Source organism: Canis lupus, chromosome 9 (assembly GCF_003254725.2).
Source record: "Canis lupus dingo isolate Sandy chromosome 9, ASM325472v2, whole genome shotgun sequence".
NCBI lineage: Eukaryota > Metazoa > Chordata > Mammalia > Carnivora > Canidae > Canis > Canis lupus.
In genome coordinates, this window is record NC_064251.1 from 50,122,187 (window position 1) to 50,135,158 (window position 12,972).

Genomic DNA, 12,972 nt, shown 5'->3' on the forward strand with positions numbered 1-12,972 from the left:
ATCCACCTAGATGGGGGCGGGCATGCTGCAAGTCAGGGAAGAGGATGAAGATTTGCTTCTTGGCTGCTAGCTGGGGGTAGAGCTACCTTAGCACCCAGAGGTCAGTCTCTCCCAGAATCTACCTGCTCTCACCCCTTTTGGAGAGGGCCAAGACCCCATGGAGGGGGCCCCCCGCTGTGGCTGGATTCCTCTCTGTGTCCCACAGCTGCCCCTCCTTCCTTGCACCAGCCAGCAGGCGGCCCCCATCAGCTTTCGATCGCCCTCTAGAACCCACCCAGGACACCGCAGCTCCTGAACATTCATTTTATTCTGACACAGATCAGAGGTGCCCCCGACATGCACCCCAGCAAGCAAGACCCTCGTACCATCCCTCAGCCACGGGTCCACCCACCGGTCGGGGTGCAGGGGTGCCGGCCTGGTGGGGCCCCTCCTCCCACCCTGTCTTGGCAGGCCGTCCCCTCCTGCCTGACCCAGCACAGCGGGCACAGGCTCTCAGGAGCCAGAGTGGGGACCCCGGCCAGGCCTGTCATGGCTGCTTCTTGCAGGAACCTATGGACAGAGGAAGGGGTGGGGTCAGAGGTCACCACCGCTCCTCACCACCTCCCCTGAAGGCTATGGCCTCCTAGCCCCAGGCCCAGGTCCTGGCAGCTCTGTGGGGTGGGTGGCACTCACAGGACCCCAGCTGCTCCTCCAGGAAGGAGATCTGCTCACTCAAGGAGTCGATGCGGTCCAGCTGCTGGAAGGAGTGGGTCAGGAGGCTGCTGGGGTCTGGGAGCCCGTGCTCCAGGGCCCTAGAGGCCATGCTGTGCAGCGGTGCCAGGACCAACTGCAGCTTCTGTGGGCAGAAGGGGTCCTTGCTGTCGCACAGGCTCTTGGAGCCCTGAGGCCAGGAAGGGCTGTGCCCACTCCCAGACCCGGCTCCATGTGCGCGGCCCTGTATGTTGACCAGAGGGGCTTCTGTGGTGGGAGAACCAGGTGCTGGGCACAGATGGACACCACATTGTCCAGCTGGCAATGGTCCCCAAGGACTGGGGCAAGGGGTCCCAGGACCAGAGCTTCCAAGGACTCATCAGGCCACAGGGACAAAGGTAGGGGTGGGCTTCAGGCTCTCTGTGCTGCCTGCAGGTGCACAGCCGAGCTCGGCCCCTCTTCTTTGCTACCCCTGCCCAGCCTGGGCTGTCAGTAGCCAGGATACCTCCTTCCTGGGGCTACCCTCACTGAACCCACAACCACCCTGAGGGTCTGATCCACACCAGGAGACAGCACAGGGCCTCACCTGTTCTAGCACATCCACCCTTGACCGCAGCCTCTGCACTTCCTCCTCTACTGCAGTGTCCACACCTGGGGAGATCCCAGCCCTGAGTCAGTCCCCGCACCCCCTACCCCACTCCTCAGGCTGGCTTCTTGCCTCCATGGGGAGGCCCCTCAGCCTCCGCTGAGTGTGGGGCGCAGCCCTGGCGATGGGAGATCAAGCCCCAGCTGCCAGGAGCCCCGCCCCATTATAGGCCGGCCGGAATGTCAGGGAGGCGGCCCTGCATGTCAGTGCACCCTGGGCAGGTACACCCACCCTGCCTACCCCTCGGTGCCAGAGTCCCTGCTGAGCTGTCCAAGCTGAGGTCCATGTCGCACTCTTGAGGCCAGGCTGCCGACAGCGCATTATTACTCACGGTACGAGTTTGAAGTGTCACAGCGCGTACCAAAAGTAATAATGTCCCGTCGCCAGCAGAGGCGTGGTGTCTCCCAGCTGCCGAGGCAGGGACACAGAGAAGACCCTGGGTAGGGGCTTTCTTCCACCCTCATGGCTGAGATGAGGCCCCCCCAGCGACCCTCCCCACAATGCCCCCAAGGAATCACCACCCATCTTTCCCCTGGGGAAAATGGCCTGTGGCCCCCGGCAGCCCCCACTGCCCAGCACAGATCTACGGGGTGATGCCCCTCTGGCCCCCCTCCCAGGCACAGCAGCAAGGATTGGGAGGGGCAAGCGGGAAGTTTACCTGCTGTGGGGTTCGGGGCTACCCTTGGGGTCCCCCTCTCGGGCAGGCAGAGCACACCATCTGTGGATGGGTTGTGCCCCTCCCGACACTGACACCAGTAACTCCCGGCGGTGTTGACGCAGCACTGGGGACAGCTGCTCCCTCCAGCACTGCACTCGTCCACGTCTGCAGGAAGGCGGGTGCTGCTGAGCCCCCTCAACACCCGCCCATCAGGGGGCCACCCCAGGCACCCAGCGAGAGGCCACAGGGAGGACGGGAACCAGCCTCACCTGTCTGGCAGGTGTTGCCCTGCCATCCTGCAGGGCAGTGACAGCGGCCTGGCTGGACACAGCTCCCCCCATTCTGGCACGGTGGCTGGCATATTGCTGTTGAGGGGGAGGCCCATCACAAACTGAGGGGTCCCCAGGGCCTTGCAGGGGTGGCAGCCAGGGGAGGGGTGCCATACGGTGAGGAGGCACTCCACTCAGGCAAAAGCGGCAGGTGCTCTGCCCAGTGTCCAGAGGGTGGGATGGACTGCTGCCTCACCAGGTCTTGGGGGCCCTGGGGCAGCCTGCACCTCTCACCTGCTCCACAGGCCATGGGGTGCCCGCTGGTCCTCTTCCAGCCAGGGCAGCAGGCATAGCGAGGCCGGGGGGAGGCCGGCCCAGAGCTGTGGCGGTAGGCTGTCCTGTAGATGGTCCTGGGGGGCACGGGGGGGGCAGCGAGTCACCGGCAGCACCAGCTGGTCTGCCCGGTGCGTACCCTACCTTCCCTCCCAGGGCACAGGAGTCCGTGGGTGCTGAGGGCGCTCCCGACCCCTCCCCTGAGCAGGTGGGGAGGAGACGTGTTCATAAATGGGGCTCCGCCAGCCCCTTCTCAGCCAGCCCCTAGCTGGGCCCCACCCACCCTGCCCTCACCTGCTTGGCCAGTGGAGGGGACCCCACGGGAAGGTCTTTGAGACCCCCACAGAGAACAAAACATCTTTAAACCATATTTCCACAGCTCAGGACTGGAGGAGACATGCCCCCTCACACGGGCGGTTAGGCCATGAGAATGGCCTGGGTTGGGGGGGTGGGTTGTGGCACCAGGGTCTCCATCTGTGACCATCAGGGGCCTCTTGGGGAGAGGCTCCCACTGGAGCTCTGAGGCGGGTTTCTGGGGAGGCAGCCATCATCTCAAACATGTAAGAACTTGTAGCCAACACCCCAAAAGCAGAGGGCAGGAGACAGGGAGGGCAAACCCTCCAAAGATGCGGGGAGCACAAGTGCACCCCGGTGAGGACGCCTGTAGTTACTAAGACCGCCCAGTGCAGAGCGGGTGTCAGCCTCTGCCATCTACTCACATGGTCCTGGGGAGTCCCTGTGACCATGCTGGGCCCCGGGCTCCCCACCTTGGGGCACACTGCCCTCCTGGGCCCCAGGTGGCCGAGTGGCAGATGGGGAGGGGCACTCACCGGTAAGTGCTGCAGGCCCGGTGACCATCACAGGTGGTGAGGAAGGGCTGGTACACTCGCTGCACAAAAGACTCAGACTCAGGGCCCCTGGGAGCCCCGATGGCACACACCCTGCGGCTACAGAGCGGGGAGGCCAGCAAGTCAGTCCCACAGCTTCCAGCCCTGCGCCCAGACCCTCCCAGCCCCGCAACCAAGGGAGCCAAGAACCTGAGGAAGGGGCTTCCTGGCGCCACCACAGGAAAGACTCTCAGCAAGTGTGAAAACCACAGGACCAGCCCTGGCTCCCCGAGTCCTGGGGTTGCCCTGAGGGCAGCTGGCTGCCCACCCCCACCGCGGCGGCACCTTGAGGCCCGAGCCCCCCACGGCTCTGACTCACCCAGGCCGGAAGACGTGCTCAGTGCCACCCACTGCCAGCACCAGAAACCACAGCAGGAGCAGCTCCCTAGAGTCACACATGGCCCACGTCTGCAGGTGCAACGGCCTTCTCCTCCGGGTGGCCTGCAGCCAAAGGCACAGCCCCATAAACCCATCTGCAGACCCCTCCTCACCCCGTGCCTCTGGGGGAGGCTGTTCCCTGGCCCAGTGTAGCCTCTCTGCTGGCACCACCCCCTGCGGCCTCTGGGGGGGCGGGGAAGCCCCCAAAGACAGAGGCAGTTCCCCCTCCTGCAACCTGCCTGCCCCTGCAGGTCACAAGCAGCCTGGAACCACAGAAGGGCCGCGATGGCAGGAACAGAAGCACACCCCTGCCCCCCCGACCCCCGCCTGGGGCCAGAGGCAACATCTGCAGCTCCTGCAAAGTTCACTTGAGGAGGTGGGGGCCCAGGAGAGCACCTGGACCAGCTCTCCCTGCCCTGGTTGGACATAGCGCCCTTGTGTCCTGGCCGGGCAGTCCCCACGTCAGTCTGCACATGGGTGGTGGTGGTGGGAACAGCCAGCCCAGGGCCTTGGCCTTCTGGCCTTCAGTGTCTTCATTTGCAACGGGGAGCCATGGGGGAGGCACGGGAGTGTATGAAGGGTACAGGTGCTCCATATGAGGAGCCATATGGTCCCTCTCAGAGTGGGGCAGAGCCTGCACGAGATGGAGTCACTCCTATGCTGGGGTCCCACCGGTCTGGTCCAGGGCTCCCAGGACAGTGTGGGGGGAAAGGGGATGACTGGAGCAGCCCTCCCCACATGCCAGTGGAGCCAAAGCCATCCCTCTGTCCTAGGGAAGGGGCACGGACGCGGGGGACCTGAGGAAGCATTCATTCCTCAGAATGTGAGAAAGCCCAGCCCAGAATTAATGGTCCGCGACGTGCCTGCCTGCCTGCCTACCTGCCGTGCCTGCCTGCCTGCCTACCTGCAGAGGGGCCTGTGTGGTGGGCTGGGGATAGGGGTGGGGGGTGCTGCCGTGCACACGTGAGGCTCCAGGCACCCCATCAGAGGCCCCCAAGGGGCTGACTTCCACCCAAGTGGGCAGCCCCTGGCCCTGCAGGGCATCCAGCAGGAAGGACACAGAGGATAGCTGGACTGCTTGCTGTGTGGCAGAAGGTAGAATCAGGGGAGGGTCGCCCTGTCTCTGGAACTCGGTTCCCTCAGATACCACTAGGGTCTCAGAGGCCCCTTGTCCAGCCCTGATAGTTGGCCCCATGAAGAGTGACCACCATGGGCACTAACTGAGCCCTCCGGCCTGCCAAGCCGAAGCCCAAGGGGAGGGTCCACATGGCCGGCAGGCAGTGGATCCTTGCTCTGGTCCCCTGCACTTCATGGACCTGGGGAGGCGGGAGGCAGCTGGGGGGCGGGAGGAGTCCTCTGTGGACCCTCTGTTCTCTGTCGGTGGCCCAAGCAGCAAAGCCAAGGTGCCAGATCTTAGTTTGGGGACAGTGGGGTGCTTCTCAGCAGTTCGGGGCAGGGGCATGTCCTGTGGGTCAGGGTGCTCTGGGAACGGGCCCAGGGGGAGCACACGACTAGGGGCACTCCTAGGGGTCTCAGCAAGAATTGAAACTACAGGAACAGGTGGCACAGGGCTGGGAAGGTAGGGGTGGGTCCAGGGCCCTGGGTGGGGGAGGGGGAGCTGGGTAGGAGCATAGCAGGGCTCCACAGACCCTGTGCTTACCTGCGCTGGGTAAGGCCCAACTCTGCGAGGCCAACTGCCCCGCGGATACCACCCTAGCACCTGCCCTGCTCATGGAAAGCCGCTTACAAGGGGACCATGCTTTAAAACAGGAGAGACTCAATTTCTCAAGTCCTGCCCTCTGGGGCCGCAGGAGGCCAATGGCGCTACCTCCCCGGTGCTGGCCTGGCAGTCTCATTTCCCTCTGCAGCCCAGCTGGGCGGGGGAGATACGGCGGGGGTGGGGGGGCGGGTGGCCGCAGCGCCGCAGCTGAGAAGCAACTGTGTCCCCTCCTCCCTGAGGGTCAGCAGGAGCCCATCCTGCCACCTCCCTCCCCAGCCACCTGCCCGCGCTGCAAGCTCGCGGGGGCCCACCCGGGAGGGCTGGCTCCGCAGAGGGAGGGGCCTGACTCTCCGCACCGCGGCGGCCCGGAGCAGGGGCGGGGGGGGGGGGTGCTCTGGACCCTGGGAGGGCAGAAAGGCGGGTGACAAGAGGCGGGGGGGGGGCGGGGGGCGAAGCGTCCCCTCCGCCGCCGGCCCCAAGCCGCCCGTCCTCCTGCACGCCGGATCCCCGGGGGAGGGGGCGAGGATGGAGAGAGACACGGGGTCTGGGGCCGGCGAGGCCCCGGGCCAGGCCCTGCGGGTCGCTCAGGCCCCGGACGCGGGTGCGGGGCTGCGCCGCGCCCCCGGCCCGGGCCCCGGCCCCCACATCCCCCAGCGGCCCGGCTCGTAGCCTGGTGCCGGCAGGGGGCGCCCTTTCCCGGGGCCCCTGGGCCCATTCTCGGGACCGGGCGCAGGATCCGGGCAGAGCCGGGGGTCCTGTTCCCGCGCGGCCCCCCGGCGCGCCCGGCCCGCTCACCTCTCGCTCCCCGCGGTCGCTCCGCGTCGCCCCCCAGCTCCGCGCGCGCCCCGGCTCCCGCCCTCCCCCGCCCCCGGCGCGCGGCGAGCAGACCCCGCCCCCCGCGCTCCCCGCGCTCCCCGCGCCCCCCGGCCCCGCGCTCGCTCCCTCCGCACTCACCGCCCGAGCCGGGCGCGCACGCGCCGCCGCCGCCGCCGCCGCCGCCGCCGCCGCGCCGAGGGGCCCCGGTCCCGCCCGCCGCCCCGCCCCGACCCCGCCCCGGGGGGGGCCGAGCTCCCCTCCACCCCGCCCGCCCCCATTGAGCAGATGGGGACACTGAGGCCGGCGGCGGACGGCGCCCCGCGGGCAGGCCCCTGAGTAGCTCGAGTGCGCTGTCCCTCCCCAGCCGCTCCCAGGCCCCCAAGGCCACAGGAGACACAGGACCGAGGCCCCCAAGGCCATGGGGACGCAAGACTGGGAGGTGGGTCAGGTGCCTTCAAGGCTGTGTGGGGAACGCGCTCTGGCGGGGGGGGGGGTGGGGAGGGGCAGGGGCGGAGGGAGGGGGGCCCTAGACCTCCCAGGCTGAGCGCCAAACGGAGGAGGATGGCCGTCACAACCGGGTGAGCAGCTCCCTAGGCGGGTGAGCAGCTCCCTAGGCGTCAGGGCCTGACCAAAGCTGGCCACTAGCTCGCAGCCACACGTAGGATGGACGTAATGACCCCCAAGGCAGAGAGACCCCGTACTTACACCAGCTGGCACGGAGCGCTGTGGCTGGCAGAGCCTGCCAGGACCCTAGATACCCCACTAAGCGTCCCTCCCAACCAGTGTGCCAGGATGGGGCTCCACAGGACTCCTGCTGGGCACCCCCTTTGTTCAGGACAGCCAGGACCACCCTCAGGCCCTCAGGGAGTCCCACTCACCCTATGGTTATAGTGGGGGCCTCCCAGGCTCCAGCAGCCCCAAGTGGCAGCAGTGCTCACCAAGAGAGGTGGCTGGCACGCTGGAAGCAGGTGCAGGCCCCACCTAGGAGCTCTGGTGTGATTTGGGTCCTTCCATACCACCGTTATCACAGCCCTCATCATGTGGGAGGCGCAGGCCAGCCCCTCTGCAGCTTCTGCCCTGGAAGTGGAGCCTGGGCCCTGGTCTCCTAAGCGCATGTGTGTGGACAACACCCCCAGGCACAGCCAGACCCCCTGCCTCTGCCCAGAGCACCTGAAGCTTGCTGTGGGACTCACCTGCAGAGGGGAGCTCTGTCATCCCCTGGACGCCAGTGGCAGCTGCTCTTCCGAGTGGCGGGGGCCGCGTGTACCTCCCTTGTGCTGGGGTCTGCAGGTCGGAGGCATGTTGTGGGTTGGCGCACAGCCGTGGTCACCCAGTTGTCTGGGCGCTGGGAAGGGGGCTAGGCTGTGTGCCCCAGCGGGGCCTCCACCTGCGTTTGGCCTAACAGATCTCTACCCCCATGATGGCCGAAGCCCAATGGGTCCAAGCTCTGCTTGTGGCTCACATTCTCGGCCTAGAGGCAGAGGCGGCCTTGCCCTGGGTCCCAGGAGATGGGGATGGACAGATTGCTGGGCATGAAGCTGAAAGACCTCAAAGCCCCAGGGTGAGGGTCCTTCATGGGCAAGGAGAGGGCCTGTTGCAGAGCTAGTAGCTCCAGGGTGTCGGGCTGGGGCCTACTTTGGTGCATGGAGCTAAAGGAAGGGCCCCAGATGGCTGAACAGAAAGCCCCAGAATGAGGGGGCCCTGGAAGCTGCCAGCAGATGGCCTGAGGGCAGCTGGGGGGGAGCTGTGGCTGGGACGCCTGTAATCGTGAAAGCAGGGTCCTATGGCTGAAGGGCTTCAGGTCCTGGGCCCCACACCTGAGCGGGGCTGCCTCCCCCAGACCCAAGCAGTGAAGAATTAAGAGCCAGACCTAGGGGAGACCTTCCCCACCCAGTCCCTTGCCCCCATCCTGTCCCTGACCCTCTGAGTCCTGCAAACTGGCTGGGTCCCTAGTCCTCACTGTGCTACTAACCCAGGCTAAGGCCCCATTTTCTGCTTCTTCATCTGAACCCCGGGGCTTCCCCACACAGACGACTACTGTGGCCCAAGAGGCCTCCATTGGGCTGGGGTCTTTGGGTGGGGACTCAGAAACTCTGGTCAGTGGGGGAGAGAAGGCAGGGGCTCCCCTACAGTCTGCGGTGGGCCGGCCCTCTGCCTCAGGACCCCACCCATGTCCCTGAAGCCAGCCCAGCAGGAAGCGAGGGGCTCCTTCTGGTCCCATTGTCCAGGGTACCCAAGGAGCATGGCTCATCCTGGCTGCAGATTTGGCTTTGGGGCTCCGCTGCATGAGGCCAGAGCCCCCTACCTCTTCTCCCAGATCCATGCCATGAGTGCTTGCCCACCCTTGGGGATGGTCCTAGGACCCCCGGCTCTGACAGTAGAGCCAAGCCAACCTTAGGGGCTTCTCCAGGACAGCAGAGTCGGCCAGAAGGGTGTGTGAAGGGGAAGTCGCTGTGGCTGCTGGGCCCCCCAGGGCTAAGCATCCCAGCTGGGCAGGCCAGAGTCAGTCTAGACTGGGACACCTGCCGCAGGTGCCCTTGGCCAAGGGGCCCGAGTGTCCTCCGTGCAGTGGGAACGGCACCATTAGGGAGAAAAACGTGGTAGTGGCCAGAGGGCAGGATGCAGAGCTGCATGGGCACATGCCTGGCCGACAGGTGCTGCGGTCCACAGGTTGGCAGGAGCTGAGGGGCGCTCACTCTGCCCGGGCTGCTCCCTGCCCCCCCAAAGGCAACCCCCACCATACCTGATCCTGCCCGGGCCCGGGCTTGGCCCTGGCCCCCATTGCTGTCTCCTCAGGCCAGAGGTGGATCCTCCCCCTGTCCGGCCGCCCCGAGGCGCCTGCAGAGGCCACCTGCCTGGCCTGACCACTGGAGCGTCCATCTGGGCTGTGTGGACAGCCGTCTCCGGGCAGGGAGGCTCCTCCCGGGGCGAGGAAGGGCGGCTTTTTATGCTCCATCCCGTGTAAATCAGGATTGGGATGGGCCCTTCCCGGCCGGACTTCCTGTGTGTGTTCCTCGCTGATAACAGGGAGCTGTCAGCGAACAAACAGGAGGCCCAGGGACGGGTGGGGGCCATCATGGGGGTGGCCTGCCCAAACTGTGGGCAGGGGTGGGGGAGCTGTCCCCTGGGACTTCAGCGTCTCACTGTGAGGCAGCCAGAGACCAGGCGCAGGCCTGGCTGGTGACCCTGGACCCTGCTGGCCTCGGTATGAGATGGAGGACGGGACACTCTGGGAAGGCCCTGGGCCTGGCCACCTGGTGGCACCACGGCCACGCTACTATAGCTCCACAGAAGGGACCATTTTTTCTGTGACCCTGGCCTCTCCCCCAGGGCATGCGCCTGCACCCCAGATGTGTATGGCACAGTGTGGGGATGTGGAGGGACCATGGCCCTGGGAGGGGGCACCCAGCCACAAGAGACCTGGGGTTGGGCAAGGCGGGCTGGTGGTCAGAGGACAGCTGCATGTGTCCCTGGGGCCTAGAGTGGCTTGGTGGGGGTGGCAGGGAGGGGCAGTCACCTCGCAGACTCAGGCCTTCTCCAGGGAAGGGCTGCCTGATGGGGCGGTGAGTCCCCTGCTCCTGGAGACAGGCCAGCAGTGTCCTCTCTTGGGGGCAAAGCATGTGCACTGGCCCTCTTCCCTCCCTTGGCCTCTGCAGCCTGAGTGGTGCTAGGGGTGGGGTGGGGGAGTGCAGGGCCTCTAGGTGGCCACAGGGCCTGTGTCCGCAGTTTGGCCAGGTGGTTTACCCCCAGCCCCTGGACTGGTTCCCGGTTTCCTTGTTGAGGTGGTGCCAGGGACCCCCAAGCCAGCTATCCGTTGCTGTGAGAGTGGGTGGGGGCCCGGGGGGAGTGGGGCAGCAGCTGAGGATACACCAGACCCCACAGGTGGCCAAGAGTCCCGGATCAGGCAGGGCCGCTCTAAACCCCTTCTGGTCGTCCTGGGGGTTTGAGCCCTGCTCTGGAGTCAGCCCCTGCCTGCCCCCCGCCCAACCTGGAACACCCTCTGCTTGCCCTCACCTCCCTCCAGCCCCACCCAGCTGAACACCCCAGCCAAGAGGGAGGTGGGGGGCGGCTCGGATAGTCCGGGAATGCTGAGCGCAGGAGGGACCAGTGCCCTCCACGTCCCCACGGCTCAGGGAGGGTCTGCCATGGGTGCAGGGCTGGGGCAGGCAGGTGGAGCCCCCCGCCCGGCCTGTCCTCTACCCGCCACCCCCCCCCCCCCCGCCATCCCTTCCCCACAGCCCGCACTGGCTGAGTGTACTTGACGGAGTATAGGGTCCAAGCTGGGCTCTAAACCCTCTACCTGCCGCCCTCCGACCCACACCCAGAGATGGGCTCTGAGCCCCAGGGTAGAAGAACCAGCACACCTCAGGGCTTTTGTGTACAGACAGAGAAACCGAGGCCCAGGAGAGGGAGGAGACTTGCCCCAGGGGAGCAGCGAGACAGAGACAGGCTATGATGGCTCAGGACCAAGACAGCTGCTCTCCTTTCTCAGGGGAGCCTCCCTCAGGGGGCAACCCCCAGTTCTCAAACCACCGGGGGGGTGGATATGGAAGTATAGCTAATGAGCCACATGTGTGGACAGTGAATGGCTCAGCCCTCTCTTCAAAGCTTGGGCACATTAGAGAACTTTCTGGAAAGATTCCCCAAAGCACAGAGGTGCGAGACAAACATGGGGAGAGGATGAAACTCCAGGCCTCCCCAGGCCCTGGGTGCCAGCCGGGGTGGGGCCCTGGCTCTGCCCACTGCCCACCGGCTCTGTGCCTCCCCCAGGGGTCCACACTTCCCTCCTGACCTGCCCCTTCCTGAATTGGGATCAGAACCAGTCTGAGGGAAGGAGGCCTGGGATCAGGGTGCCCAAGGAGCAGCCTCGCTCTGACTTGTCACACCCGGCCATGTTCTCCACTATCATCCCCCCACTCTGGGGGCTTCAGGGGGGCTAGGGTCCATGGGACTCAGCTTCTCAGGGACTGTGGGGGGCAAGGGCAGGGGGTACAGGGGGAGAACAGAGATGGAGCTGACACCTGCTTGGACTCCAGGAGGTCCTGGGGGCCTAGAGAGGGATGAGGTGTGCTGTCTGCCCCACAGGCGCACCCCTAGGTGCTGAATGGGTGAAAGGGGCTCCAGCTGGGGGGTGCCGGGACCACCCTCCCTCCAGCGGAGCAGCCCCTCCTCCCACCTCTGGTGGCGCCCATTTGGGGAACACACAGCCTGCCCGCAGGGAATCACCTGTGGGAGGAGTCAGTGCTGTGCATCCCCTGAGGGCAGGACATCCCAAGGCTGCAGAGAAATGGTTCTAGCTTTGCTTCCTGTTGCTGGAGGCTCTGGGCCTCAGTTTCCCCTTCTGCCCTCCACCCCAGTCAGTAGGGCAGGATGGTTGCAGCGGTCTCTCTGCCTGTCTCTGAATATTCTGAAGTGTGTTGGAAAGGGGTCTTGCTGCCTTACCTTCCCTGCGCGTTTGGCCAGGCGGCGGGGCACGGCGGAGATCGGCCAGGGCCTCCGGGGTCCTCCTGGGACCCTCTCAGGACCCCTCACCACTGAGCTTTTGGTCTCTGCAGCCCCAGGAGAGGGTAAACCAAGCCTCTCTCAGGGGCCGGCGCAGGCATGTCAGAGCGCGAGGCAGAGGGGCACCGGGCGAGGCGCGCGCTGGGCTGCAGGAAGGAGCGAGCCAAGCCTGGAGCAGGGAAAGATGGGGCTTCCTGTCCACCCCCCAGCAGCCCTGGCCTCAGGATATGGCGGCTCTGTCGGCCACGGCGGGGTCCGGCTTCACACCAGATGTGCTGAGCCTTCACCAGGGATGCGCCTGGCCCAGTGACCTGTGCCTTGTGGGGGCTGGGTACCCCTGGGCTGGCTCAGCTGTGTAGACCTACGTTGAGTGAGGTCCCAGAGGGAAGTGGAGGTTTCTAGGGGGGCCCGGGGTCTGCAGTGCTCTGGCTTCCACCCCCTGCCCACCGCCCCCTGCTCGGCATGCCTGTTGGAAGCACCCTGTGCCAGGCTCCATACGTAGCACTCACGAGATAATGCAACTGAGGCCCACAGGGAAGATGCTTGTCCAGGGTCAGCCCTGGAAGCCCTGAGTGGGGAGTCCGGAGGGGGCCCAAGCAGCGGGAGACCCTGGGGGGACGCCCGGTCCTTCTCCTCACTGCCTCCTGGGCCCCACTAACTGGGGACTGCCCAGCATTCATGACAACCTTCCTGCTGCTGGGGCACCGCCGCTCAGGCCAGAGGCCCAGGGCACGGACTCTGCCCCAGCTTTGGGTCCCCAGAACACGTCCCTCCTGCTGCTCCCCATTCTAGTCTAGGCCATCGTGCTCCCTGCCTGGGGGACCTCCTCCTCAGCCTACAGGGCACCCCTGACTGCACCTCAATTCTTAGGGAGCTTTGCGAAGGGTGACCTCTGACTACTGGACACCTGAAGGCTTCCCATGCCCTCAGGACCATGTCTGACCCCTCACAGCTGTGGCCTGAGCCTCCTTCCTGAGCACCAGCTCCATGGAGCCAAGAGGGACCCCATCTGCCTCACTGACACGGAGACAGAGCTGGCCCCTAGCTGGTGTGCCAAGGGCTGTGACAGGCCC

At 65.9% G+C, this 12,972-nt stretch overlaps 1 protein-coding gene across 12 annotated transcripts; it reads right to left on the minus strand.

Moving 5' to 3' along the window:
- Positions 1–289: 289 nt before the first annotated feature.
- EGFL7 (EGF like domain multiple 7) lies at positions 290–12,046 on the minus strand. Of its 12 annotated transcripts, none has more exons than XM_049114322.1 (10): positions 11,840–12,046; positions 7,591–7,681; positions 3,803–3,924; positions 3,427–3,543; positions 2,558–2,673; positions 2,264–2,359; positions 1,995–2,159; positions 1,277–1,341; positions 673–934; positions 290–549 (listed from the first exon to the last, which is right to left on the minus strand). In XM_049114322.1, the coding sequence occupies exons 3-10, from the start codon at positions 3,880–3,882 to the stop codon at positions 527–529; spliced, it is 924 nt and encodes a 307-aa protein (XP_048970279.1). In that variant the 5' UTR covers positions 3,883–3,924; positions 7,591–7,681; positions 11,840–12,046; the 3' UTR covers positions 290–526. The 12 variants fall into 12 exon arrangements, with proteins under 12 accessions (XP_048970279.1, XP_048970278.1, XP_048970275.1 ...); XM_049114321.1 differs by lacking the exon at positions 11,840–12,046 and adding an exon at positions 9,141–9,283; XM_049114318.1 differs by lacking the exons at positions 7,591–7,681; positions 11,840–12,046 and adding an exon at positions 9,141–9,333.
- Between the last annotated feature and the right edge of the window lie 926 nt (positions 12,047–12,972).